Source organism: Anser brachyrhynchus (assembly GCF_964034855.1).
Source record: "Anser brachyrhynchus genome assembly, chromosome: 2".
In the NCBI taxonomy this organism is placed as follows: Eukaryota; Metazoa; Chordata; class Aves; order Anseriformes; family Anatidae; genus Anser; species Anser brachyrhynchus.
Window position 1 is genome coordinate 46,816,199 of NC_137695.1, and position 26,193 is coordinate 46,842,391.

The 26,193-nt window shown below is 40.7% G+C and overlaps 2 protein-coding genes across 6 annotated transcripts in view; one reads left to right on the plus strand and one right to left on the minus strand.

Moving 5' to 3' along the window:
• FYCO1 (FYVE and coiled-coil domain autophagy adaptor 1) overlaps positions 1-26,193 on the plus strand; it is a 52,071-nt gene that overhangs the window by 22,617 nt on the left and 3,261 nt on the right. For all 4 annotated transcript variants that reach the window (XM_080577905.1, XM_080577908.1, XM_080577906.1 and 1 more), the window contains exons 10-17: positions 784-902; positions 2,112-2,279; positions 2,708-2,857; positions 4,457-4,662; positions 5,008-5,152; positions 20,991-21,086; positions 22,992-23,202; positions 25,673-25,782. In XM_080577905.1, coding sequence (XP_080434031.1) covers positions 784-902; positions 2,112-2,279; positions 2,708-2,857; positions 4,457-4,662; positions 5,008-5,152; positions 20,991-21,086; positions 22,992-23,202; positions 25,673-25,782 — 1,205 coding nt within the window. The remainder of the gene's footprint in view (positions 1-783; positions 903-2,111; positions 2,280-2,707; positions 2,858-4,456; positions 4,663-5,007; positions 5,153-20,990; positions 21,087-22,991; positions 23,203-25,672; positions 25,783-26,193) is intronic.
• CXCR6 (C-X-C motif chemokine receptor 6) lies at positions 9,791-20,972 on the minus strand. Of its 2 annotated transcripts, XM_080577911.1 has the most exons (4): positions 15,446-20,972; positions 14,095-14,179; positions 12,844-12,911; positions 9,791-11,167 (listed from the first exon to the last, which is right to left on the minus strand). In XM_080577911.1, exons 1-4 carry the CDS (start codon positions 15,480-15,482, stop codon positions 10,263-10,265), a joined length of 1,095 nt encoding a protein of 364 aa, XP_080434037.1. In that variant the 5' UTR covers positions 15,483-20,972; the 3' UTR covers positions 9,791-10,262. The 2 variants fall into 2 exon arrangements, with proteins under 2 accessions (XP_080434037.1, XP_080434038.1); XM_080577912.1 differs by lacking the exon at positions 15,446-20,972 and having other exon boundaries at positions 9,791-11,323; positions 14,095-14,166.

Genomic DNA, 26,193 nt, shown 5'->3' on the forward strand with positions numbered 1-26,193 from the left:
TTTCTTAAATGGGGGGTACAGGTTTGAAAGGTGTCTGTCTTATGCTCTGCAGGCTCACTCCACACAGCCACATGTTTGGATCCAACTATTTTCAGGTTGCCAGGGTCACTGAATCAGAGAACTGATATTGCTGAGAAATAGCCTAACTGGAAAAAAACAGGATTTCTGTAATGAATTTATCTAATGGTTGAGTTAGGGGGGTTGTACTGAGGTGTGAGTAAGGGATCAGGAAAAAAGAAAGTTAAGGTTATTGAACCTGGCCCTGCCTGCTAGCAGATGTACATGAAATTTTAGAGGCCTCAGTGCCTTGAGGACTCAGTTTGGCAGATTCGTCTGCAGAGGCTAGCTGAGAAAGAAGTTTTTGTTTCTATTGTTTTTAATGTTCCACATATGAACAGGACAAAAACTAAGCATTTTCCTCATTTTTATTTCTTCTCTTTCGAAACTTTTAGGTGGTGAAAAAAATGAATAATGGCTTATTCTTTCACCATTATCTTTGAGAGATTTTCCTTAATACAGAGACAAAAGCTTAAATGACAGAATAATAAGAATTACAGGTTGTGCTTAATACTGTCTTACTTTCAAGTTTATCCCTTATTCAATGTGACAGAAGTAATCAATTACTAGTATACCGATAGTTCGTGTCTGCTTATACAATAATACCTTAATTGATGGTATGGCTTTAACCGGCTCCTTTAAAGCTTTGTTTAGTTGTCTTGGTATTTGTCCAATGCTTGGTAAAGTGTTGTTTTTACGTGTAAGTAAAGTAGAATATTTCTTTAGGCTGAGAACACAAGTTTGTCTAGAAAGCTGGATGAAGTAAGAGAGCAGCTGTCTGAATCAGAATCTGCTCGGCTGCAGAAGGAAGAGGAGGTGACGTCTCTGAGAGAACTCTTGGAAAGGTGGGAGTTTGGGTTCTTTTATGCAAATTGTTAACTGAAAGCCAAGCGGGGCCGATAATCAAAGCATACTGAAAATTGCTGTGGTATATGAAGTGGCATTTACCCCAGGGTTTATATAGGGGAAATAGTGCATGGACACTGGTGGGGAATATCAGATTGAAATTTAAGACAAGAAGTATGTAAATTATACAGCACACATGAATGCAAGGTTTAGGTTTTAATACTTCGTTAATTCAGCTGATGACGTAAATTCATTGTCTCTCTTCCTTTATGAAACTGTAAGACATTTCATAAACTTCTTTTATCTTGTAGCTTAGTCACAAAATTAAAATACCAGTATCGTTTCTTTTTTTTAATAAGGATTGGAAAATTTGCACTCTCTTATGGTTTGTTTTTCTCTCCTGTCCATGATGTTTCAGGGACACAGTAAGAATTATTTAAATGGGACCACATCCTGCATATCTTATTTTGGCAGGTTTCTCGGCAGTTTTAAGCATCTAACAGGGGCTATGTTTCCAAGGTCTGTAATTTTGGTTCTGTGTGGCGTGTATTATCTGGCAGTCCAAAATAGATCTTAGCTTGGACACACAGAATACTGATGGGTTAACCAAAGCTTATGTATTTTTACATTGTTATGCTGATATCATCTGTCTTTGTGGGAAGACTGGTGATTCTTGTTCTTTGATGGAATCTGTCAGTACAAAACTCATCAAAATATTTGAATTCAGCTGAGTTGACTGAGTGTTCAGACTAGCTGAAGAGAAACTGAGAAACTGGTTTGCTTCCCTTGTGTAAACATGAAGGCTATAGAGAAGTAGGTGTTAAATGGCCTTTCCGAGTGCAACCTGCAAATACTGGGCAACCTGTGGCTATAGGGCTTTGCCTGTTTAGCTCAGCTTGCAGATTCTAATGATTTTAGCTTCAAAGAACACTAATTTTATTCCCAATGTGGCAGCCATCATAAGCTTTGCTACAAGCAGCGCATCCTAGAAATTGCTGATTGCTAACGATTTTCACTGGATAACAGATCTGTATGCACTGTCAGTGATGCAGAAAGCTGGAGAAATTCTGGCTTTAAAAAATATGCACACTGAGAACAATTTCACTGAAACTATGTGCTTCTAAAATGGAGGACCCCTTTATTAGATGGGGAAGACTTGAATGCATATGAACTAAAAAAGATTTTTAATTGCCTTTGTATTTGATCAGGACCCAAAAGGAAGCTGATGAAGCAAGAGAGCAGGCGCTGGATTACAGTGAGAAGCTCAGCAAGGTGGCAGCAGACAAAGACAGCAGTGACCAGAAATTGTTTGCAGAGCTGGATGACCTGACAAGAACAAAACAGTTCCTTGAAGAACGCTTAATAGAACTTATCAGGTTGGCATCAAAATAAATAGCAAACAGAAATTAAAACCCTAGCTTAGGATTTTAAAGCGTACTGCCTAAATGTTTCACTCTTGTTTTCCTGATTTGATGATGAAGGTAATGGCCAAGTTCATAAGCAGCTGAAATTCTGCATTTCTTTAATGCAGTCAAAAATATAATACCCAATATGATCTCTTTAATTACCTGTCTTGTTTGCAAAAATGTGTAGTTCTCTGCATGGCATGCACTTTTCTCCCCCCTTCTATGTATTTCAGTAGGTTTCTTGATCTATCTTTATTCCTTATTCCTGAAAGCTCTTCAGAAGTTACAGAAAAGCTATTTTTGGTGGTGAAGCTTTCACCAGCATTCAAATTGAGGTTGGCTAACAGTAAACACTGATAATTTGCATGATTTTAATTTCTCTAACTGTCTCTCTGTAGAGATAAGGATGCTTTGTGGCAAAAATCAGATGCTCTCGAGTTCCAGCAGAAGCTTAGTGCAGAGCAAAGGTGGCAGGGGGACACAGAGGTTAACCATTGCCTGGACTGCCAGAGAGAGTTCTCATGGATGGTGCGTCGACACCACTGCAGGTCAGTTTGTTGAACTCTAATGCTGTTCAAAAGCAAAACCCAGTATGATTGTTGACACAGATGAAATGCTTTTTAAAATTCATAATTCATTTGTCAAAATCATAGATAGAAGACGTTGTAGAGCCTGAAAGAACATGTGTTCACAAAGGGATAAGAGACATTATAATGGAAGTGTCTCTTGACATGTTAAGACAAAGATCTAGATGCAAGCTTTGACTTGGAGAGTCTATCAGTTTCTGATTTCTGGAAGCAAAGATAATCATACCCTACATACAGTATATCTTATAATCTTTCCTCAAACTGACTACTGACTACTTGCTGCTGCTGACCATTGTCAGAATTGCTGACTAGATGGACATTTATCTCACCCACTGTGAAACTTAATCTGTTTTTACGAACAACATTCAGTGTTTTTAATATTTCACAGGGCTGGAAGGACTGTGTTTTTAATATATTTATTATGCACTGCTCTGTGCATGCTGTAAATAACGTTCAGTAAGATGGTTTTGCATTGTGATAAAAGTATTCCAGTACAAATCCAACATGCTGTGCAATTATAAATTTGATTACTTACACTAGACACATTCAGAGATAATTACCAATTGGATAGGAATCTTCTAAAAAAAAAGTTCATATTGAATTATTTAAATTGTTTCCTATACAGCTAGCCTGGAGCTGTAAGTTACCTGATCTAGATTTATTCAAATATATTTAAGTTGATACATTTCAGGGTCTCAGTGCTATGTTTGTTCTTGCTCTTTACTATTCTTTACCCTCACAACCTGATTCATCATCTAAGGTGTGTAGGACTGGGACTGTTTCAATTGCATGTTAATATAGGCACATTCAGTAGTGATTAGTGAATAATTAAGTCATTTCCAATAATAAGTTTCAAATTACTCATTTCTACTAAAACCTGTGAAACCTCCTGGTGTTTTACTAGTACCTATTAAAGAGTTAAATGATTTTGAAAAACAAATCCACCAAGACTTCATAAATGACAGTCATCCCTGCTGGCTACTTTTCTTCATGAAAATCTTAATATGTTCATTAAAAAGTAGTTGACAGGTTTAATGCTGATGGACTGCAGAACGGGGAGGGCAGGAGGGATGAATGTGCAATATTGTATGTCCAATATTGTCTCTTCTTCTCTGTATGAAGGAGAGGAGGTTGTTGACCAAGTAGAGACATACAGAGATGATCTTACACTCCTTAGAACTATATATATTTCTGCTCTATCTGAGCATGAGATTTGGCCTTTCTAATGTGATTAAAGGCAGTTGTTTCATATGCATTTTTTATCTGCATTGCATAATTGAGGGTATTTATTTTTAAATGTAATTTTTTGTAGTATTTTTATGTTTTTTTTCTGGCTTAAGGCAGCAAAATTCTATGTGTGTTTCTGCCCTTGATTTGTCAAGAAAACTTGCTTCACCTCAGAAAGCATCACAGTCTGCAGCATGAGTTGTGTCATGGATGTGGCATTTGGGCTTTTCCAAGCAGCAAGACCATTATGACAAAGCCCCGGTCTGTGCCATTAATTTTGTTCTACCTGTATGTGGTACCATTCTAACACCTTTGGTTTTTAATCATTTCTAGAATGTGTGGTCGCATTTTCTGCTACTATTGCTGCAACAACTACATGGTGACAAAACCCGGTGGGAAGAAGGAACGTTGCTGCAAAGCTTGCTTTAGTAAGCCCAGAGTGATCGTGGACAATGCAGATGATTCTGGATCCAGTGCCAACCAGGAAGGATCCCCAGGTTCATTGGAATCACCACTGTCACCAGAAGAGAGGGCTTTTGGTTAGTGTGGTTCTTGCTTGCTGCTGAGAAGTAGGGTTCTTAGACATTCTCCAAGAAACCACGTGGTCAGCTCCATCTCCAAGGGCCTGCATGTTCATGGAGTGTTTTCAGGATGGTATTGGTCCCATCTCAGTATTTAATTGGTATTGTCAGAAATCTGCGTGTATGTTAAATGGGTGTCAGTCAGCCTGAGGATTTCAATTGGTTCTTGGTAGTTACCTAACACTTCTGTAAAGATAGAGGAATGGCCCAGTCATCCCCCTTAAGGGTTTTGCTTGTTTGTTTGTTTTACATACAACCACTTAATATTACTAATGTTTCTTTTCATGTCCTTTTATGGCACAGTTGCAAGTGAAGCTTCTAAACCACCAGATGATGCAGCATTTGATATAATCACTGATGAGGAGTTGTGCCAAGTACAAGAATCAGACTCACTCCACAATGAAAGTCAGATGGAGAGAGACTCTCTGGATCAAAGCGTGACAGATCTGTGAGTAAACACTGTTTCATGGAGAGGGGACTCTTCTGGATTTTGGTTGGTGCTTGTTTTTTTTGCCATTCAGTGGAGGTAGCCAACCCCTGCATAGGGAGAGGACACTTCTGTTCCCAGCCACATGTTCAGTAGACCAACACACGATAATTTTGACCCATTTGCACAGTCAGCATCAAATCTAGTAAATCCAAACAGCTCTGTCATTGCGCTCTACCTGCTTCTCCACAGCACAGAGGAATAGTCCCAGTTCTGTGCTGTCACAGGCCAGCTGTCACTGTTAAAATCAATTTTCAGGCCCAAATGGATCACTGATCATTCACACTTAATTTACAGTAGGGGCTAAATGATACTGTCTATCAAAGTTACCATTACTTAATATCAAGAGAATCGGGGGCGTGGGGGGAAAATAAGGAAAGATCTGTCATTTTCTGTGACACATTTCACTGAACTGAGTATAAAATAAGTGGTCTTTCTCTGTAGGATTCCTTACTACTTTAAAGATACAGCTTAGAGAAAAGGAAAAGAACTAGAAATGCATAGTTATATCTGGCATAAGTTCTTCTTTTCCATAAGAAAATGAGATTAAATGCAGGTTTCAATCACAATGAAGAAGAGCTAAGGCTAAGTATTTGATTTGAAAACTATATAGTAGTACTATAGCTTGATGCGTATCCATGCTTATATAAAGTGTATAAATTTTGTAAAATACGTTATCTTTCAAAAATGAACATTTTTGCTAATACTTTTTTCTTGAAAAAGCTGCAACTTTTATATATTTGAGAAAGGAAACAAAAAAGAGCAATTTCACCTAAGTTTGTACTTCTTTTGCTTCTGAGCAGAAAAATCAGTGTGATAAATCTAAATGCTAAACAGTGAATAGCCACAGAGTAACCAGTTTGCTGCTGAGAAAGCAGAGCTAGACTTTTTTGCCCCTAGCAGAGCCATTTCCGGCATAAACCACAGTGACTTGCTATTTAGTAGAAGCAGAGTGTACAGAGTTGTTTATTTAGAAAGCAACCTTTTCAAAATTCTTCACTTTTATTTCTTGGTAAGTAAGTTCTATGTATTCCACCTATTTTGTATACCATCCACACTGACAATACATTCATGTTCACCACACATTGGGCAGACATGAATGAACTGAACTTCACAGTGCTCTTGTGAAGTTAGTAGTACGTTTGCTTTGCAAAGGTACAGTTTGTAGTGGAGGGGTTTTGTCTCTTTGTTAGTTTGTTTTTAAGAAGATAAAAAAAATGTGTAATGTGCAACTTTTCTGAATTAGAGACCTGTGGGATTTCATGCTATTGGCAGAAGAGGCGTCACTAGCGAGTTAGTTCTGGAGAATACAAGTAGGAGAGAAGAAATGAGTGTCTGTGACTATTTTTTTTCAATTTGGCACTGGACTGGATTCTTCTTGTCCCAGAGTATTCAGGATGAAAGGAAGGATTGCCACTAACACTGGAAGACTATTCTTGAAGGGCTCCCATGCAACATGCTACTTGCATCAAGCAAATTTATAAAGGCTGCCCATCTCCCGTTGTTCACAAATTATAGTCAGAAAAGCTAGGAAATAATGTTTAATCCTTCAGTTTTATTAGTATTATGAGCAGTGGGGAGGCTCCTAGTATCATCATACTTTGGGCTTGAGACACTTTGCGGAGAGTGCAGACTACACCTGCCCACCCCTGCACCATTTGGGACATTTGGAAGGTCTCAGGAGCACAAACACTGACTTAGTAGCAGGATGGCCTTCTTACACAGTGGATTGCTTAAGCAGCTTGTGATGATTGTGTGGTTTTGTGTTACGGGAGAGATGCAAAAACTGATACGTGAGTCTGATGATTGTGTGGCACCTGTGGTGTGTGCTGAAGAGAAAAAAAAGAGACCAGCATTGACTATGAGAGCCCAGAAGTTTTCTCACTTTGTTTGTGGTGAAGAATTTACAGGTACCCAAAGCCCAAGTTTACAGGACATGAGCAGATAAGGCAGCATTAGCCACTGTAATGAACCTAAACAAAGGTTCAGCTAACCCTCTCTCCTGTCTTTGACAGCAGCCCATAGCAGATGTACTGCTAATTTCCCAGTCTGTTTTCTCCCACCTGCCGAGGATCTGCAGGCGAGGGACTTTCTGAGCTACTGTTTTCAGTACTGTAGATTTCTTGGCCATACTGAACAGGTGGACCACCTTGACCTTTGATTTTTTTTTTCAGAGTGTCCAGATAAATGGGGCCTCATTCCTATTTGTAGACTTAAGGTAGTCTTGAAGTATAAATAATTACCCACCATCATCCCAATAAAGTTCTCTTTGCATGAAGTCAAATATATGAGGTAGAATTTGCTTTGATGTTGTGCCTGGGGAAGATGCAAAGAATCCAAGATTGTGCTTGTTGGACCCATGTTTGAGGGTTGCATACAAATAAACAAGTTACCAGGCCAGACTTTGTATCAAGATTCTGCTGAAAGTAGTCCAAGCTATACTTTTTTTTTTTTTTGCCAGAGATTTAAGTTAATTGTAACAGCTATAAAACGGAAGGAAACAAGGGAGGTGAGAGAAGGGAGACTGGCTGGTCCAAACTGAGAGAAGGTCTGCAATAGGCATGCTCTGTTGACAGAGTTTCTTATGTCTGTACTCTCTCTGTGTGTCTGCATCAGGTTTTGGTGATGACCTTACCTTTTTCTGGGTTCAAGTCCTTCCTGAACTGGAAATGGGAGCTGGTGCAGTGAACTGTCTTAAAAGATGCCTTCTTTTCTATTTGTTTCCCTTTTGCTTTTTATGGTGCTGTTCTCGTTTTAACTTGTTCTCTTTACTTAGCCCTGCATCTGTATTTTTTCCCTTGAAATGACATGAAATGACTACAGTAGCATTATTTCTTAACAGCAAATTTTGAGAGACTGTCTTTATTGACACAAGTCAGTTCAGAACCAGATAAAACTCATCTTGTTCATGAGCTGCACAGGTGTGTGGCAAGGCAAGAGACATGGTTACCAACATAACTCTGACTGGCCTTGAGGCAGATCTCCTTACAGTGAGCAGTTGCGCAATTGTTTCACACTTTTGGTTCTGTTATGTAAATTTGGAGCAACCTGATTGAAAATTTAATGTGAGAAGCTGAGATAAGTTGTACTGTTGCGGTAGATCCTGCTTCTTCGAGGCTCATGGGTTCTCTTTTGAAGTGTTGTATTTTAAACTCTTTTATTTCTAAGTGTTCACAGCTGCAGATTGTGTCTTAAAACACGGGTCAGGATAATGTATAGCACATTGGTCAAAGTCTTCAGAGTAAACCAATTCACTTTGTTTCCTTTCCAACATATTATTGAAATAACATGCCTGGATTCAACGCTGGAGTAGCAGAATCAAGACCATAGACAGTGTTTTTTAAAAATACCACTACCGTGGTGTGGTTACAATGAGTTTGTTCACACTTTGGTACTGCGTGTTGTAGAAAGGACATCTCAGCCTATTTGCAATGTGGTTGCTTTGTTTTGGATTCTTTCTTAATGACTCATAACATTCTTTCCTGACCTAATTACAGCTCGTGTGACTGTGCAGGGTGCCGGCATAGCCAGAAGGGGTAACTGCATACAGTCTGAATGCCTTGGGCAGAACCAGCTGAGAAGAACGGGGACAGGAGCAGCTCTTGCCACCCTCTGCTGGCAAAGCCTTCCCAGGAGCTGCGTGTTGAGATAGCAGCTTTACTTGCCACATAGTTCCCTCCTAGTTTTGTTTTTGAGGATTCTGCACCATTTTAGTGTGTAAGAAACAAGAGGCTATGTAGAAAGGAAGGGATTGCCTAAGCTGTTTTCTAAGTGAATGTGACATGGACGCGATGGTGCTGATAAGGGTCAGGTGCCACTGAGTTGCAGCAGTCTGGTAGAAGGGACCGAGTGTTAATGAGGAGAAAAGGAGCATCCAGAATGAGAATGGTTACTGCCAGAATGGTTTGAAACAGGTTAAAACTGGTGTTTCAAAGCTATAAGACAAAGGACTTGATGCCTTTGAGCTGGACCCATCCCTGACTTCATCATAGACAAGCCACAGCCGCTCCTCTCCAACATCCCTTCTTGTTTTTCCCTGTTTCAGTCTCCACCCCTGCTCAGCTACTCTTCAAAAACTTTTGCATACTTTCTCCCCAAGTCTGCACTGCTCTCTGTCTATCTTTTTGCCTCTCACTGGGAAATGAAAAGGCCAAAGTTGGAAAGTAGGGATTGAGGGGACAAAGAAGGAGAGGAATTGAGGAATCCATAGCTTCATGGCAGGGGAACCAGGATGCCAGGGGGATGACAGGAAAAACAAACTGGAACAACGTCAAGCAGCAAAGAATGTGTGGGAATTAGGGTGTGAGATTTTGTGTCTAAGGAAACACTGCTCAGTGTTAGAGCTGAGGTGCAGTATGATGTTCCTTGTGTTGACAGAGGGCCCGGTCATCTGTTATCAGAAATGAGACACATGGATGTGTATGGGAGGTTCAGATCACAAACCTGATACTTGATGGAAGGTACATGAATATGCTGTTTTACTACCAAAATTTTAGATGACCACTAAAGGAAAAGGAGTGTGTGTGGAGGCCTTCTCCCGAATGGAAAAATACCCCCCCCCCCCAAAAAAAAAAAAAAATCATACACGAAACACATCACGAATATGTATGTGTGTTTAATCCAAGAATTTTCATTAAATGAATCAGATGAACTAAAATCCGTAACATCTTTGAAACAAAATATCTTAAATGCTTTTGTTAACAAACATCTTTCCTGGAAAACCAGCAGGCAAGAGGTTTGGTAAATGTCTCCAGGCCCTCTGGAGTCATGAGGTCCAAGTTGGCTTCATGTCGAGAAGAAGTGAGTTTTGTCTTACTGTGTCCACTACCTTTTGGAAACTTCTGCACAGTTAACTCAGTTCTCAGCTTTACGTTAGGGTCAGCTCTGACCAGGAAAAGCAGGAAACAGTGAAGTGTGATGCTTTCAGTTATGCTGGCCTAAAGCAGATTGCAGTGTCATTACTAACGGGGCAATATTTCCTCCTTCAAGGAGGCTACCTATCTCAGTTTTAAAAAAATAAAATAATAATTAAAAAAAAGCTGTAAATACTTGTCATGTACTCTGGACAGTTTTATAGAGGGTACATGCTTGTTGCATCTGCATTATTTGAGACAGTACAAGTTCTAGAGCCTTCCTCTTCAGTGGTGTGCCACTGTTTAACAGTAACTTGCTGTTTAAAGCATCTTGACTTTTTAATAATTTTCTGGAAGTTCTTCCTGAATTTTACCCCCATGAAGAAATACATAACAGGGTTAAGACAGCCGTGGAAATAAGCAAGAGCTTCTGTTATAACGATTGCATAGTCAAAGTTGCTGTCCAAGTTAAAGCTCCAGTCTATGATCTTCATCAGTCTCAAGAAAGTGTAGGGTGACTGAGTAAGAATAAATATGACAACTACAGAAAATATTTTTTTTAGAGATTTGTTCCTTTGGAAATTCCTGGCATGCAGTAAGGTTTTAATAATTAGGGAGTAGCAGATGATCATGGTTAGCATGGGAATAAAGTAGCCAAGGGTCACTTGAATAACTTCAAGAACCAATTCTGTGTGGTGGTTTGGGTATTTTTCCAGGCATATTGCCTTATCAATAGTAAATACATCACTAAAAATAAGCTGTGGTGTGGCAAATGCGAGTGAAATCACCCAGATCAAGCCGCAGATTAATTTGCCCCATTTCATTCGTTTGGTTTGACACATATGTGCTTTGGTGGCAAAAGTAATAGCAATAAGTCTGTCAAAGGTAATAGACGTTAGAGTTAACATTGAAGTGTACAAGTTCAGATTGTACAGGCCCCGTATAATACGACATGCCACAGTGCCAAAAATCCACTCCTGAGCAGCAGAATATGCCCAGAATGGCAGTGTCCAAAGGAAGATCCAGTCAGCTATAGCCAAGTTCAACAAAAATATATCTGTCAGCGTCTTCAGTTTCTCATAGAAGACTAGTATGATGAAGACCAGAGCATTTCCTGCTAGCCCTAAGATAAAAACAAACGAATACATACAGGGCAGAAAGATACTTATAAATGTGTAAAAATTCTCAATTCCGTTTTCATTGGGATCAATGGCTGAGAAGTTATAATAAAAGGTAACAGCATCTGCAGTTGTCATGTTGCCTTCTTTTTAAAGGCAGCCTGTAAGGAGACACATTGAGATTTTTTTACTTGGTAAGTAATTAAATCCTAATGCATCCAGGAGACAGACAAAGTCCCAAGTGTCTAACAGAGAAGAGTTGTAGTAAGGCATCCACCACAGACAAAAACAAATAAATAAAATTTGCTGAAGACAATTGTCTTGACAGTCAAGACCCAAACACAACAGCTGTTGGATTTAAATGCATCATCTGTTAGCAGATTTACTCTGACGGGGACTCAAAAGCATAAACAAGATGATTACAAAGAGGCCTCTGAAAACACAGAAGATGGATTAGGCTTTCAAATGCATTCAGTGTTTCAGTGACTGGATCTAGGGGTTCTGGAGACACCCATGAGAAAAACAGAATTCATTTTGCCAAATTCAGCCTTAAGGCTCAGATTTTGTACTCCAAGCATCAGGGTCATTTCGTTTGAGGTAGACCTCTCTTGAAAACTGGTGTTTGAGCCTCACTAAGTGAGCTTTTTTTGAGCTTGTGATTCAGCCTCAGTTTGTTGTTTAGTCACATCTGAGTGCCACCACATCTGTTTGCCTTCTCAAGTGAGTCAATGACTACATGGAGGATTTTCATTGATGTCTCTTCCCTGTTTGTTTTCAGTCAGTCTGTTTCAAACATTTATATTGTTGTCATAGCAGCAACCACTGATGTGTAAACCCCCTCCAACACACCCTGTCACTAGAGGTGGTGCGGTAAAACAGCCTGAGCTCTTCAAGGCAAGAGAGTCTGGTTTCTGCCATGGCAGTTAGGTAAAACCAATGGACGTAACAGCCGGACTTAGAACAGCCTGACTACATCTTGCCATTGTTATGCATGGGATTGCATTACTTTTTCTATTTTTTTTAATTATATTTTTATTACCTGAAAGTGGTGATTTTTTAATACAACTAATTTTTCATGCCAGAATTGTATTGCTCATTGCTTGTTTCTTAGAAAAAAACGATTTTGACGTATTCTCAGAAGGTAGAAACTGTACCAGGTTACAGTAAAACACCACAGATAGCACCCCCCACCCAGAGAGGCCAGTGCCAGCACTGGGTTGCTGCAGAAGAGTCACACATCCTTTGTGAAACATGTTAATAGGGTTTTTTAGTATTTTGCCTAAGGTTAAATGTCCTCTCTCTTGAGCCACAAAGAGCATGTTTCTGTGAGACTAATCCTACTATAAGATATTACTCAGCATAAGATTAGCAGAATTCATCTCTGAATCATTTAGAATGGCAGGATGGCTTTTTCTGTGTGAGTTTTAATGTGCAGCCGATTGAGCGTCATCCAAAAAGTAGTTTCAGATGTGGGGCTGAGCAGCAGAGCCAACGCAGTCTGTTAGTCACTGGAGAAGTGCTATAAGACTGTGTGTCCCTTTGAAAAGTTACCATCTCTTTGTAAAATGCCTTACTTAGCCAAGCTCGAGATGAAGATAAGCAGCAAAAGTAAGTTAGGCTCGACAACATCAAAGCAATGCATTCTGAAAGAAATGGAAGCACTTTGTTTGACTTTACGTACTCTTTGAAACAGCTATCAGCTGATGTTTCTTGCCTCTTTCTTCTGAAGGAAATGTGTTTTCCTCTAAGCTGAAACAAATAAATTACCATGTACTTAGTTACATATTTTGACAGCATAACATTATATCAGTAGCTCTACCAACGTTGTACACCTTTCTGGTATCCAAGCTTACTGGAAATTCGCCTTTGGGAGACCCTTACTGACTCTTTCAAAAGAAGTATTTTTAACACCCGCTTTTAATGCGTAATTGTTTTTGCTATAGTAGAATGCAGTATTTACCCTCTGGACAGACCAAAATATTTCAAATTTTAATTATTTTTTTTTCTATTACAATTTTTTTCTTCACAGGAATGTTCAAATTCAGGCAGTAATACCCTAATTTGGTTTTGGTGAAAGCAGATGGGAGTTTTACTGTGGATTTCATATGGAAGCCAGGCTTGAATAATTTTTGAATGCCAACTCTGAAGTAGTTTCTTACGTACAAATGGTAGACCATTCTGATATCCTGTTTTCCACCACATACTGCCTTTGCACTGACGTGAGCAGATCTTCATACTGATGGAGAACAGAAAGTTGCAGCAGGAATCTTTCTAAATTAAAAGTGTTTTTTAGCATGTCACACACTTTACATTCCTCAGCGTAGCCCCTAAACTCAGGGTGTATGGATCGTATTCTGGGAAAGAGGTGAGGTGACTTACACCATCAAACAGATAGCAAAAGATTATGGGAGTCCTTGAAAGTGACCTGTCAACTGATAATCTATAAATTTTGTGGGGTTTTTTGATACGTTTTTGTGATCTTAAAGGTTTTAGTGTTCTTTCTTTTCCTTCCTTTCCTGGCTGGATGTAGCTATTTAAGTTCTTTTTTGGTTTGACATCAGGAGAAATGAGTCTCAAATGTCTGACTGATTATGAACCTCTCTTTAAAAAAATAGAAAGCCCTACATGCATAAAAATAGGTTGTTTATTTACTTGTTTGTTTGTTTATTTATTTAATGTTGGAGACCAATAAGGAGCTCAGAAAGAGCTGCTAAAGCTGAAAACTTTTTAGTCTCAACTGTTGTGTTTCAGACAAGCTGATGCTACATTTCAGAGTTGTTCAGTATTTGTGCCTTAGAGGCTGATCCTGCATTATGAGGCTGAACAGCTTCTGGATCAGCTGACTACCTCTGTCAAGTATTTTCACATTGAAAATATGCTGCAAGTGTGATAAACTGGTGCATAAATTAGAAATGAAGGGGAAGATCCTTACCTTCTGGAGAAGACCAGCCTTTCCAGTCCACTAAAACAATGACCAGTAAGCTTTTTTCTTTTTTTCTCATTCCAGTGGGTGGTAACTTTTAAAAGAAAGAAAGTACAACAACTTCAATTTTAAAAAGTTTTCATTCATTCACGATTCATTGTTATTATTATACCTGATACTTTTCTAGCCAGAAGCTCTTATAGTATTCTGCTTTTATCCTCATACACCTGACTTAAAATCCGCATTGTCTTGTCTCAAACTTCAGAGTTGCTGTTCCTTGTCAAACTGTTCATGGAGTTATTCCAGCTTTTTTCAATAGAAGGAACAGAAGTAATATTTCTACCTGAACTCAAATAGTGGGAAAGCATTGTGTTAGGTAGATAGGAAAGGAGGAAGAACAAAATTCTGTGATCAGGAGAATTTTGAGCAGGATAAGTTTATTTGCAGGAAAATGTTAGAATCTGTAATGGACTGAAATTAGGTTCTGAAAAGATTTAGAATTTTAAATGAAGCTTAAATTGCACAAGAACAACATCATGGTAAGAAAAGTGAATTGATGAAAGCTGTGCAGTGTCCAGTATGTTAATACAGGTTTTACTTTGAGATCTGGTTTGTTTAGAATTAACTATCAAATTAATGAAATGGAAATTCAGGAAAGTAATGGTGAGTCAGAACTTGCTATTCTGGTTTGCTCCAGCATGGATAGTTCTCATTCTGTCACCAGAAGAAGGCTGTTTATAATTTCCAGCACACTGGGAATTCAGAATACATGGATTTGGTTATACCAGGAGCTGTTAGTCTGTGTTACAGTGGTGTGGTTTTGTTTGTTTGTTTGTTTGTCTGTTTTCCCATTTGGTTAAAAAATTCTCATCAACATCATTTAATTTGACTTGCTTAAAAATGAACCAATTTCATTGCAAAAGGGTTTTGAGATTATAATCAGAAAAGGTGAAATTATCTCATGTGTGTATTTGTTGGAAGAGAGGAGAAGTTTTCAAGCAAACATAAGTAGGAAAAATAGATTCTGGAGCATAAATGGAAAGGAGATAATTAACACAAATATCATCTAAGTTCCAGATATCCAAAAAAAACTGTCTTATGGACTTTTTCAAAAGCTAGCAAGTGTAAACCAAAAAGCTGCTGCAAGAACAAAAGAAAAGATTTAATAACAAAACTAAAATGCAAAATCAGTATCTCCAACATTTTGAATATAATCCCACCATTTCTCTTAGATTTTGCGTTTCAAGTTGGACAACATCTATTAATCTAACAGAATGTTTCAAGTTTGAATATTTTAAATGCTAAAGCTGTATTTTTACTGTCTACCTATTCACCTGAAGTCAAGAAAAGAGTCACTTACTAAACAGTGTCACATCTCGGGGATACCCAGCTGTCATATCTTTCAAAGGAAGTCAGAAAGCAGCAGTTTGCTTTATTTATCAGTGCTGAAGTCTGTGCTGCTATGTCACGGCTTTCGTAGTTGTTGACCAAAGCAACGTGATGTGAAGTTACTCCTTTGTTTTTGAGGCACGTTCTTGAGTGCTACAACTGCAGGTATGGTAATGTGAACGTGCTGTGCTCTCAAGATCCAGTTCAAAATATCTGTGTTTCATTTACCTGTGGCTGTTCTACTGAAATGACCGGAATCAAATGATCTATTTTTCAAAAAATATTTGCAGAATTAAAACTTAATCTGCATGTACCACTTTCTTTCCTGTTTTGACCACTCATGTATTTTATGAGAGCTGTTGGAGAATACTCGGTTTTCCGTTTTTTTTCTAGGTTTTGTATTTTTTTCTGGAAAAATAGTGCTTTTTTTTTTTCTCTTTTATTTTCCTATCTGAGATGAGTAGGGTAGAGGTGCACAGAAATACATTGTGTTGGTGACCATCCCCAAGTGAGTCTTCGACCTCTAAGGCAATCTTGTTCCTGGTTAAAGTTAATGCATGTGCTAAATTTTCTTTCAGAGACAACAAAAAAGCTGGGAGGGCCTCCATATCTTTAAAAAGGAGATGGAAAGAGCCTACCCTATGCAAGGGTGACTCTTTCACCTCCAGGGGTAGAACTGACTTACAGTCTGTGGGTACAAGACCTGGGAGAGAAATAGTTGCGAGGAGGCTCTGGAGAAGGTGCAGAGAAGCAGAGGTGCCTGGGCGATGCCACTGGATGAGGTGATACTCTGCTGTCATTTGTCCCTTCTGTGGTTAGGGACAGCTCTGTGCACTCCTTGTAACCAAGCTACGTGCTTGGCCACCGCCGTAACTCTGCATGAGCTGTATCTTCCATTTGAGCTTTCCTGTAGTATTCTTTCCTATATAAGAAGCCTGCACATGCCCTAAAGCAAAGCACCACATTGTATGTGGCATTTCAGGTGGTTTCCTAGATGTGTTTCCAAGGTGCATTTATCAGCTGTGCTCGCTTCCTTAGTGAGCCTCACTGCTCTTGGTAAACTTTGGAGACTTATCTTCAAAAGCAGTGATCAGCGTAGAAAAGTTGTAGCCTTTCTCATGGACAGATTCTGCAAGAGAGGGAGGCAGTGCGCAGAGAAACCAGCCCATGAAGGTAGTAGGTCTTTGCAGCAGCCTGTGCAGAGCTGGAGTGCTGTGGGCATTCAGCCCCGTAGAGCAGTATGCTTGCACCTCTGTGTCCTTGGATTTGGTACCTGCAAATCTGACCTAACCCTACAGCATCATTTACTGAAAGAAGACCACTTGCAGAAGAAATGCATGGCCCCATAATGCTCTTTAAAATTACATTGAACTCTTCCTTGTGCTTCAATACATGTATTAGCAATTCCTGTCTCAGAGAAACAAATCTATCAAACAAGTGAACAACAGGTTGCAAGAGCTGCCTGTTTTTAGCCGTTATTTTCGGATGCAGAATAGGGTATGAGTATGACAAAGTGGTGGCTAAGCTATGTGGTAGCGTACGTACCCTAAAATGAATGTCAGTGTCTGCCTTGAGAAAAGATAAAGTTACCACCATGTTGTAGAGGGCCAACAATAAGCCCTTTCTACCGACGAGGCCCACTTAAACTCCTGAAAACCAGAAGGTGTTCAGAGCTACTGTTCAATTTGTTATTTGTGCATTTAGGGAGAGCTCAATCTGAGCTACTTTATCTGGATCGTAGTGCCCTTGTTGCAGCTGCTGCCTCCAGAATCACCAGAGATGTTCCTCTCTCAGGCTGTATGTGCAGGGATGGCCTTCCCGTGGAGACCCTTCCCACATCCATTTGCCCTAATCCATATGTAAGGTACCCTGGCATCATTCATCCATTTCTGTTTAGCTTCCGATAAACCCTTTGCCAAAGAAGACTGCAGTATCAGCAGCTTTCAACTCTTTGTCATGAGGTAATAATGAAAAGAAACTCAGAGAGAGTTCATTTCAGCTTGCTCCCCTAACTGTAATTTGACCTGTGTCCTCCTTGGTTTCGTAAACTGTTTCTGCAAAGTATTTTTGGATGGCCTGTTCTAAGAAGCCCTCTCCAGCACGGGAGTGGTGAGAGCTGCTGGTACATATACCTGCATGTATACAGCTCCGTAAGACCAGATGGCATTCCTCAGTTTGCCTGCAGGATACACACTCTAGTACGACTGAATTATTGCTAAAACTTAGGAATTACGGAAAACAGAGCTGAGCTGGCTGGGTGCTGCTGGATTGGGCAGCAGCCCTGCTGAAAGAGCCTGATGCTCCTGGGCGTTAGCAGTGTAAATCCAACCCAGCAGCGGCCTCTGCTGTTGTCCTGCCTCGGTTTCCCTCTAATATCCTCTAAAGAACTGCGCGAGGAGAAAATTCAAAGGCATCTAGGAAAAAAAAAACAGCTCATTTTTGAGAGCACATACCTCACCACTGCAATCAGCTAGGGTCACACATAGAGCTGGTTGTAATGCTGGTGACCTACAGGCGGTGCAGTACTTGGGGTCTCGGGGGCAGAGGCTTGCCGCTATTTCTCGTGCCGATTCTGATAGTCACGTTTTCTGCCTCCTGCTGGTGAAGAGGCTGGAAGGCACCCTGGTAACCCCAACTTGCTATTTTGAAATCTGTTTTCTGAACTTCGTGCAAACACAGGCTGATGATTGAAAGCTGTCTTCATCTCAGGGCCTTTGCCAAACCTCCTTCATAACACAACACTAAAAGTATCTCATGAGATTTTTCATGTTGTCACTTGATGCACAGAGATAGCCCTTTGTCATGACTGGTGGTTTCCCTAGCTTGCTTTCTGTGTATGCATCAGTTGCCTCTGGTCTTACAGATAGAGCGTAACCAGTTTTAAGGCAAGGAACGCCTTTTTGTGTGTTTGTGGGAGGGGGTGTGCGTTTTTTTGTTTGTTTTCGTAGAGAATGTAGCATAGTTAAATCCTGATTTTTTTTCTGAGAACTGGCTGGGACTTCCTAAGTACCAATGTGCAGGTCACCCACAGCGGGAGATCTTCAGGTCTGTCCCCTCTTTTTCATCAGCTGTCTGCACGACACTTTCTCATCCTCAAGTACATCAGGGTCTGCCCATGACTCCTCTGTCCTCCTTGCAACCATACGAACACCTTCAGACAAGATACTCTCATGTACCCTGTTGCAAACTCAGCAAGCTCCATATCCTCCGTGCTTCATCCCAAATTGTGCCTCTCTTCCTGCTCTTTCCAAGGGCTGTCTGTGCATTCTCTCTTCTGATCCTCCACTGTATTCCTTCTCTTTTCCTTTCCCTTTGATGGGCTGCAATGGAAGGTGGATAGCTAATTTAGGGTGCCTGTGATATGTCTGACCTGCTGGGTAGCAGCAGGCCCAGCTGGCCCAGACTATCCAGCCCAGGGACAGTGACCAACAGCACATGCCTGAGGAAAAGCATAAGAACAGGATAAGCATGATTTTTTTTTTTTTCAAAACGCCCTACCAGCCTCCAGCAGTCTGTGCCTCAAGGATGCTGAACTGTTCTCTTGTTGTAGCGTTTTTTCTATGCTTCGGTACTTTGTGCTTATCAGGCCTGCTTCATTTTGCTTTTAAAAGGAAAAGAAGAGAAAAAGTGTGGATTTCAACAGATACGCCAGGGGTCTGGGTAGTGGTACATATTCATAATGCTCTACAGGCTGCCACCTGGTGTGAAGAAGTCGTATAGGAAGAAATGGTCTTGACGAGACCATTTAAATCATGAGTTCTTCTGAATCATGAGTTTAAATCAGTTCTTCTCCCAGTCTGTCCTCATGCCTGGGATTGCCCCGACCCAGGTGCAGCACCTTGCACTTGGACTGGTTGAATCTCATTTTGTTCACATCGGCCCACTTCTCCAGCCTGTCCAGGTCCCTTTGGATGGCATCCCTTCCTTCTGGTGTATCCTTTTTAAAAGTGGCAGTGATGTTTCCCTTTTTCCAGTCACCAGAGACTTCACCTGCCTGCCAGGACTTTTCAAATATGATGGAGAGAGGCATATTAACCCTTACGTACCAACACGGACTGTGTCATTCCTTCATTTCAGTGGGCAGGTAATGTTTGGTTGTGGCTCGGGTTTTGGCTGTCGGTCACAGATTTGAGTCTTCCCTGCAGCTCACAGCTGTCTCCTTAGGGTCTTAACAGTAGCGGTGTGACTCTGAAGAAGTCAAAAGTTGTCTAAAAAGTGAGAGAACCCGAATTCCACAGATAACAGTGCTTTATGGGTTCAGGAAGTGTGTAGACAGTGGGTGCAGTGTAATTTGCAGTTTAATTAGCAGTCCTAGCAGTAAATTCTTCCTGGTCCCAGCCAGTGCTGTTATCCCACTAAGCTCACAAGTGGTTGCAAGTGCTGACACAGTAAATGCAGACGCTGCTAATGACAGATGAAGGTGCTGTTACCTGGAGATGTTTTCTCCCACTCTTCTACTCAGGACTGCTGCTTGTAGAGCAATACCCTTTAGGATTTAAAATAAAACACTAAACTCTGCATTGGTTTTGAGAATTGGTCTACAGAATGTGTAACAATTCTGCCCTTGCTACATGATTGGACTTGACTGTTCAAAAGCACATATAAATAGTGTCACATTTTATTAGATTCCACTGGCTTTTGGAAGGTACCAAGTGTTTGGTTCCCTGTAGATAATCTTGGGCATTTTCTGGCAAAATGACAGCCTAATTGTCTCAGCTACCAACCTGCTGAGATGCAGGAAACAAAGTAAGTATCAGACAGAGAAGCTCTAACTTACTTGGAAACCATCAGCATTTGTTTACTGACTCTCAAAATTCATTCTTCTCTTCTGTTTACCTCTCTGCCCCAGCCGTGTAATTCATAGTCTGTGCTACTCGTGTGTACTCAGTTCGAGGTAAGGAGTGGATGGGAGATTCTTCCATCTACTTCCTTCATTCTCTGGGACACATCGTGGTGGGTGGGAGGCATAAAACTTTGTCATCCTGTAGCAGTTTCTTTGGTGTATTTGAATCATCCAGGAAAAGGAGATAATGATAGCGATTCTACAGTGAGAAAATACGTTTTGTGTACTATTTGTCAGAATAAGGAACTGGATAAAATGCTGGTAAAACACCTCACAGATTAAATACAGGACAAATGTCGTACTGGGGAGGCTTTGTTTAAGAGAAGAGTCTGGATGGTGTTGCTTGTTTCTGTCCCCCATGAAGATTTACACCCGTCAGGGAAGCTTTAAGACCTGTCAGCATCTTGGTAGGCAGTATATCCTAAGACTGCTGTAGAGATGTTCTGGATGCATCTCTTCCTCTTAGCTCATGAAACCAGAATAAGAGCTGTTTTGCATTTTTGCACAGTGGTTAGCAGAACAGGGCTGTACTTCTGCCCAGATAGTTCTGTCCCTAGAGCATACAAAATAAAATTCTAGAGTTTCTCATCAAGGCTATTAAAACATTTCTGTTTCAGGAAGACCTATGCATGCGGACGATATTTGACCACTTGATTATATTTTCTTGTCCTAGAAACAGCACATGCAATTCTTCGACCTATGATGAATCAGAAGAGTGGCAAGTTGCTCAAGATGCTGAGATAAGCTTGTTGAAGTCAGGAGAAATCATGTAAGCAGAACAGTTTCATTACTACCAGGCTGAAAGGATAAAGTTCTGAACTCAGATATGAGCTATGTGAACATGCCCTGCAGACTCCTGGAAGAGCCGATTGCTTGTGTCCCACAGCACAACGTGGTCTGAGAAGGGGCAGAGAGTATAGCCCAGCTAAGCAGAGCAGCAGCAGTGAGCCAGGTCCTCTCTCTTAAAAGCTCCAGTGCAAATGGGGAAGAAGAAAAGATTTGGGTCCATGTCACATCAGAAAACCTTCCTTCCTGTTCTTGCTGCAGGAGGTGCTGTGAACAGGGAAGGGGCTTAGAGGGAAGGCTGTGTAGTTCTGGTAATCTCTGGAAAAAAACTGCAAGAGAGAGTCAAGGAGATCTGCACTAGTTGGACCTTGATGATGGGAAGGGAATTCATGGACTTCTGGAGCATGTGTCTATTATTTCTTGGTAGCCCTTACCTGTTGTCTCACAGAAACTCTCTACCTGTGCTGGATGATACATGCTTAGCATAGAATGTTCAGCTTAAACGCTGTGAGCTGTGTGCACACAATTCTTACATATACCCTACTCAAAAATTATGAGTTACGTGCGGTAGTGATACTCCATGTCACTCGCACAGCCACAAAGTGGATCTAACACATGAAAATGCTAATGACTTGGAGTAATTCCCCTTTCCTCACTCTCCCCTTAAGCCTAGCTTTGAAATTCTGGCCTGGTTGTGGGGAAGATTTTAAACTTTTGACTACAGTGAAGTTAATTAATCCGTGTTTCAATCTCATGCTGTTCAGAGAACCAGGAAAATTAACTAAAATCATAACTGGGCTGTGGGGCAAAAACTAGAGCTATCATTAGTTTATTACAATCAAAGATCAGCTGAGACACTGTAGTAGCTATTTCAGCTAAGAGGAGAAAGTAACAAGGTAAGTAAAACTTAGTGTAAAGCTTCCTCTCTGTCCAAAGTGCAAGAGTTCTCATAATAAATGAGTTGTGATCCCTAACCACTGTGTATTATTGGTTGGAAACTGAACTTCTTACTCTAGAACAGGAAATCATCATGGTGACTGTGTGGTATTTTCTGGCAAATCTGTTAGGTTTTGATAGCTGCTGATAAACACATCACGGTACTGTGATTTCCTGTGAGCTCGTTGCTTGGGAAGCAATTTATTTGGCCTAAAGAGTGATGTGTTAGATCCGTTTTAGTTAGTATAAAAGTAGGTTAGATCCTCAGCTCTTAGAAACTACTGGTTTCCTTTGAAAAAGACAAGCAGTGTTCTGCTGCTCAAGGTCCTCACACCAGTCTGAATGAGGTAAGAATGAGGTAGGCTAATAAAATGCCTCAGGAATAAGGATCATCCGGGTGCTGAGAACCTTCTTTTTCATTGGAGGTACTTTGAATCAGCTTTTATGCAGCTTGCTTGGATAAACCAGACCAAGCTGTATCAGTAAGTGCTCCAGAGGATCTAGACAAATCTGCTGTTCACATTCCATCTGTCTTTCCCCTCTGCACTCCTGATCCCTGTTTCCTGTACAAATGATTTCTAGAGAGGGAGTAAAGTAGGTTAGTGAAATTCCGTTTAAACTTGTGTAAAAAGAACAGTAGAGGGCAGCAGACTCTTTTTTAAAATCATGCTAGTGCTAAAAAGCTTTATTCCAGGCACAAGATTTTTCTAGTTGAAATGAAATAAATGACTAATATTCACATTTGCCAGAACAGTGAAAGTGTTTGATATCAGTTGGCTTTTCTGTGATTCTTGCTTTCATCCATGGCTAAATTTTCCCACATCCTATGGACTTGTCCCAAAGTTGCTGTGGAGCCTGCCTAAAATAGATGGAAAACAAAAAATAATGATTATTGTTTCTGTCATGGTATTAGATTTGATCTCTTAAATGACTGTCTCTTTCTCCATTACAGGATCAAGTTACCCCTTACAGTGGAGGAGATCTTAAATTTTGGGGAAGGCAACAGAGAGCTGTTCATTAAATCCAGCACTTACAGTATCATTCCCATCACCGTTACAGAGATGGGGCTAACAATTAGCTGGGTATTTTCGTCAGACCCTAAAAGCATCTCCTTCAGTGTTGTCTACCAAGAATCAGAAGACACGCCACTGGATCAGTGCAAAGTAAGGCCTTTATTTCCTAGTGGTTTTTTTTTGTTGTTGTTTTTTTTTTTTTAACTTACTCCCTTAGAAACTGTAGTACACTTCAGTAGGCTGCCCAGAGAAATCAGCCAGTACAGCCAGTAGATCTCCACAGTAGTGCCAGTTGCAATTGCATTATAAGGAATTGTTTCTCCAAGTAAGCTGTAGTTCTCCTGGAGGCAGAGCTACATCTTTAATTACTTCGTGTTGCCTGCAAAGCACTGTAGCTTCTATTAGTCGCATCTGAAATTCACTCACTATTATTAAACAAAAATAAAAGCCCAAGCTTGCAAAATTAGTCTCTTCTCCCTCTTCAGTATTGCTTAATTTGTAGTTGCTTAGTGCTTATTTTGCCAGATTTTAAGCAGAGGCCACAAGTAAACAGATAAATGGATGGTTTACTTCCATTTCTTACAGTTAAACTAACGTTTAAGGGCCTTGATAGTGTTCCCACATCCTGCAAAATCACTTTGCCTATGCCCAAGGTACCAGATTTTATATGCGCTGTATTTTATGAGGGTTATGCATTGAGTGAATCTACATTACCCAGCTCATTCCAAAGTTGTAACGAAGATGGGGCAGTTGCTGTTTTAACACCATATCAGGGGCAGCTCTAAGGCAGTGATTTCACTGGGAGAATAAAAGACATCTATGCAGCATGAGTCAATTCACTCCAGGGTAACTAACTCTGGGTAAAATGTATGTTTTCTTCATCTGAAAGTTTAAGACTTCATGTTGGTTCTGTCTTCATATATCTATTTAACATAACTTTGGGTAGCACAGCATTGTCCTTGATCTGCATCAGCTGCTGTTCTGAGATGAAAACCGCTATCTCTGCTAAGGATTTACAGCAAGATAGATGGTTACACCCACTTTTGCTGTAAATTTAGCTAAACGATTAAGATTTGCTGAGAAAGCTTATCTTACAGAATCATAGAACGGTTTGGATTGGAAGGGATCTTAAACATAATCTCATTCCAACCCCTTGCCATAGGCAGGGATATATCCCACTAGACGAGGTTGCCCAAAGCCCCATCCAGCCTGGCCTTGGACACCTCCAGGGATGGGGCATCCACAGCTTCTCTGGGCAACCTGTGCCAGTGCCTCACCACCCTCAGAGTAAAGAATTTCTTCTGAATATCTAATCTTAAGTCTACCCTTTTTTAGCTTAAAGCCATTACCCCTTGTCCTCTCACTACACTCTCTGATAAAGAGCCCCTCTCCAACTTTCCTGCAGTTTCCCTTTAGGTACAGGAAGGCCGCTATAAGGTCTCCCCACAGACTTCTCTTCTCCAGGCCAAACAACCCCAACTCCCTCAGCCTGTCTTCATAGGAGAGGTGCTCCAGCCCTCTGAGAATCTTTCTGGCCCCCTGGACTCACTCCAGCACCTCCATGTCCTTCTTATGGTGGGGGCCCCAACCAACATCCCTAGGTCCTTCCCGTCATGGCTGCTCTTAATCCATTCTCCGCCCAGCCTCTGTTTGTGCTTGGGATTGCCCTGGCCCAGGTGCAGGCACTTGCACTTGCACTTGGCCTTGTTGAACCTCATGAGGTTTGCACAGGGCCACCTCTCAAGCCTGTCCAGGTCCCTCTGGATGGCAGCCCTTCCCTCCACTGTATCGACCACAACACACAGCTTGGTGTCATCAGCAGACTTACTCAATCCCACTGTCCGTGTCACCAACAAAGGCATTAAATAATGGTGGTCCCAATACTGACCCCCAAGGAACACCACTCATCACTGGTCTCTACCTGGACTTTGAGCTGTTGACCACAGCTCTTTGAGTGCAACCATCAACCCAATTCCTTACCCACCAAGTGGTCCATCCATCAAATCCATGTCTCTCCAATTTAGAGGCAGGGATGTCATGGGGGACAGTGTCAAATGCTTTGCACAAGTCCAGGCAGATGATGTCAGCTGCTCTTCCCCTATCCACCAACGCTGTAACCCTGTCACAGAAGGCCACCAGATGTGTCAGGCACAATCTGCCCTTAGTGAAGCTAGGTTGGCTGTCGCCAGTCACCTCCTTGTTTTCCATGTGCTTTAGCATAATTTCCAGGAGGATCTGCTCCATCACCCTTATAATACAGGGAGTATAAAAGCATATACCAAAAGGCATAAAGTAGCTAATTCGGCTCTTGGATATGTTTGTATAGATTTAATGTAGCACTGCTGATGTTAGTAATCTTGCTTTGTTTAAAAAATGTAATAAAGATGAGCACTTGAATCTCTCTAAAGCTGAGATTTATAGCCATAACTTAATGCTGGAAAGAAGATGTCAAAGGAAAGCAGATGTCATGCTCTGAGATTTTACTTTGTGTGAATTTTTAATGCTAATCAGTGAAAATAAATAGTTTTGCAGGCGTATATGCACTTTAGGGGTTTCTGAAGGTAAATGTCACTTTATAGGTCAAATAGCAAGTTTCAGTTTGATTTGTATTGAATTCCAGGTTCTTATTCCAATGACCCGCTGCAATTCTCATAAGGAAACTATCAGAGGACAGGTGAAAGTCAGAAACTCCGGAATCTACACACTGATATTTGACAACACATTCTCCAGGTGGGTCCCACATGAGTGTAAAAGGTGAAATAAGCATGGTTTAACAGTCTGTGGAACTGTTCAGATGTACCATTCTTCTGCTGTTTGGAAGTAGGTGTGAGAAATTGCTCCCTGTTTGCCAAATATCTTCAAACTCGGTTTTGGTTCTTGTTATTCTTGGTTTATTTTTTCTCATCCCATAGCAGAATTCTACTCTTTTGTCTTGACCTCTGAGAGGGTAAATGGAAGTAAGCAAGTCATTTGTGATTCTTTCCGAGATAGTTTAGTCAGAATCTTATTAACAAGAGACCTGATAGCCCACGTGCAGACAGACTTGTTTTTAGCACCAGTCATTTTTTTTGCCTGAGTATAAACTGAAAGATTGAGTAAACTTTTAAGACTTTCTGTCTAGTTGCCTTCAGCTAACATGAT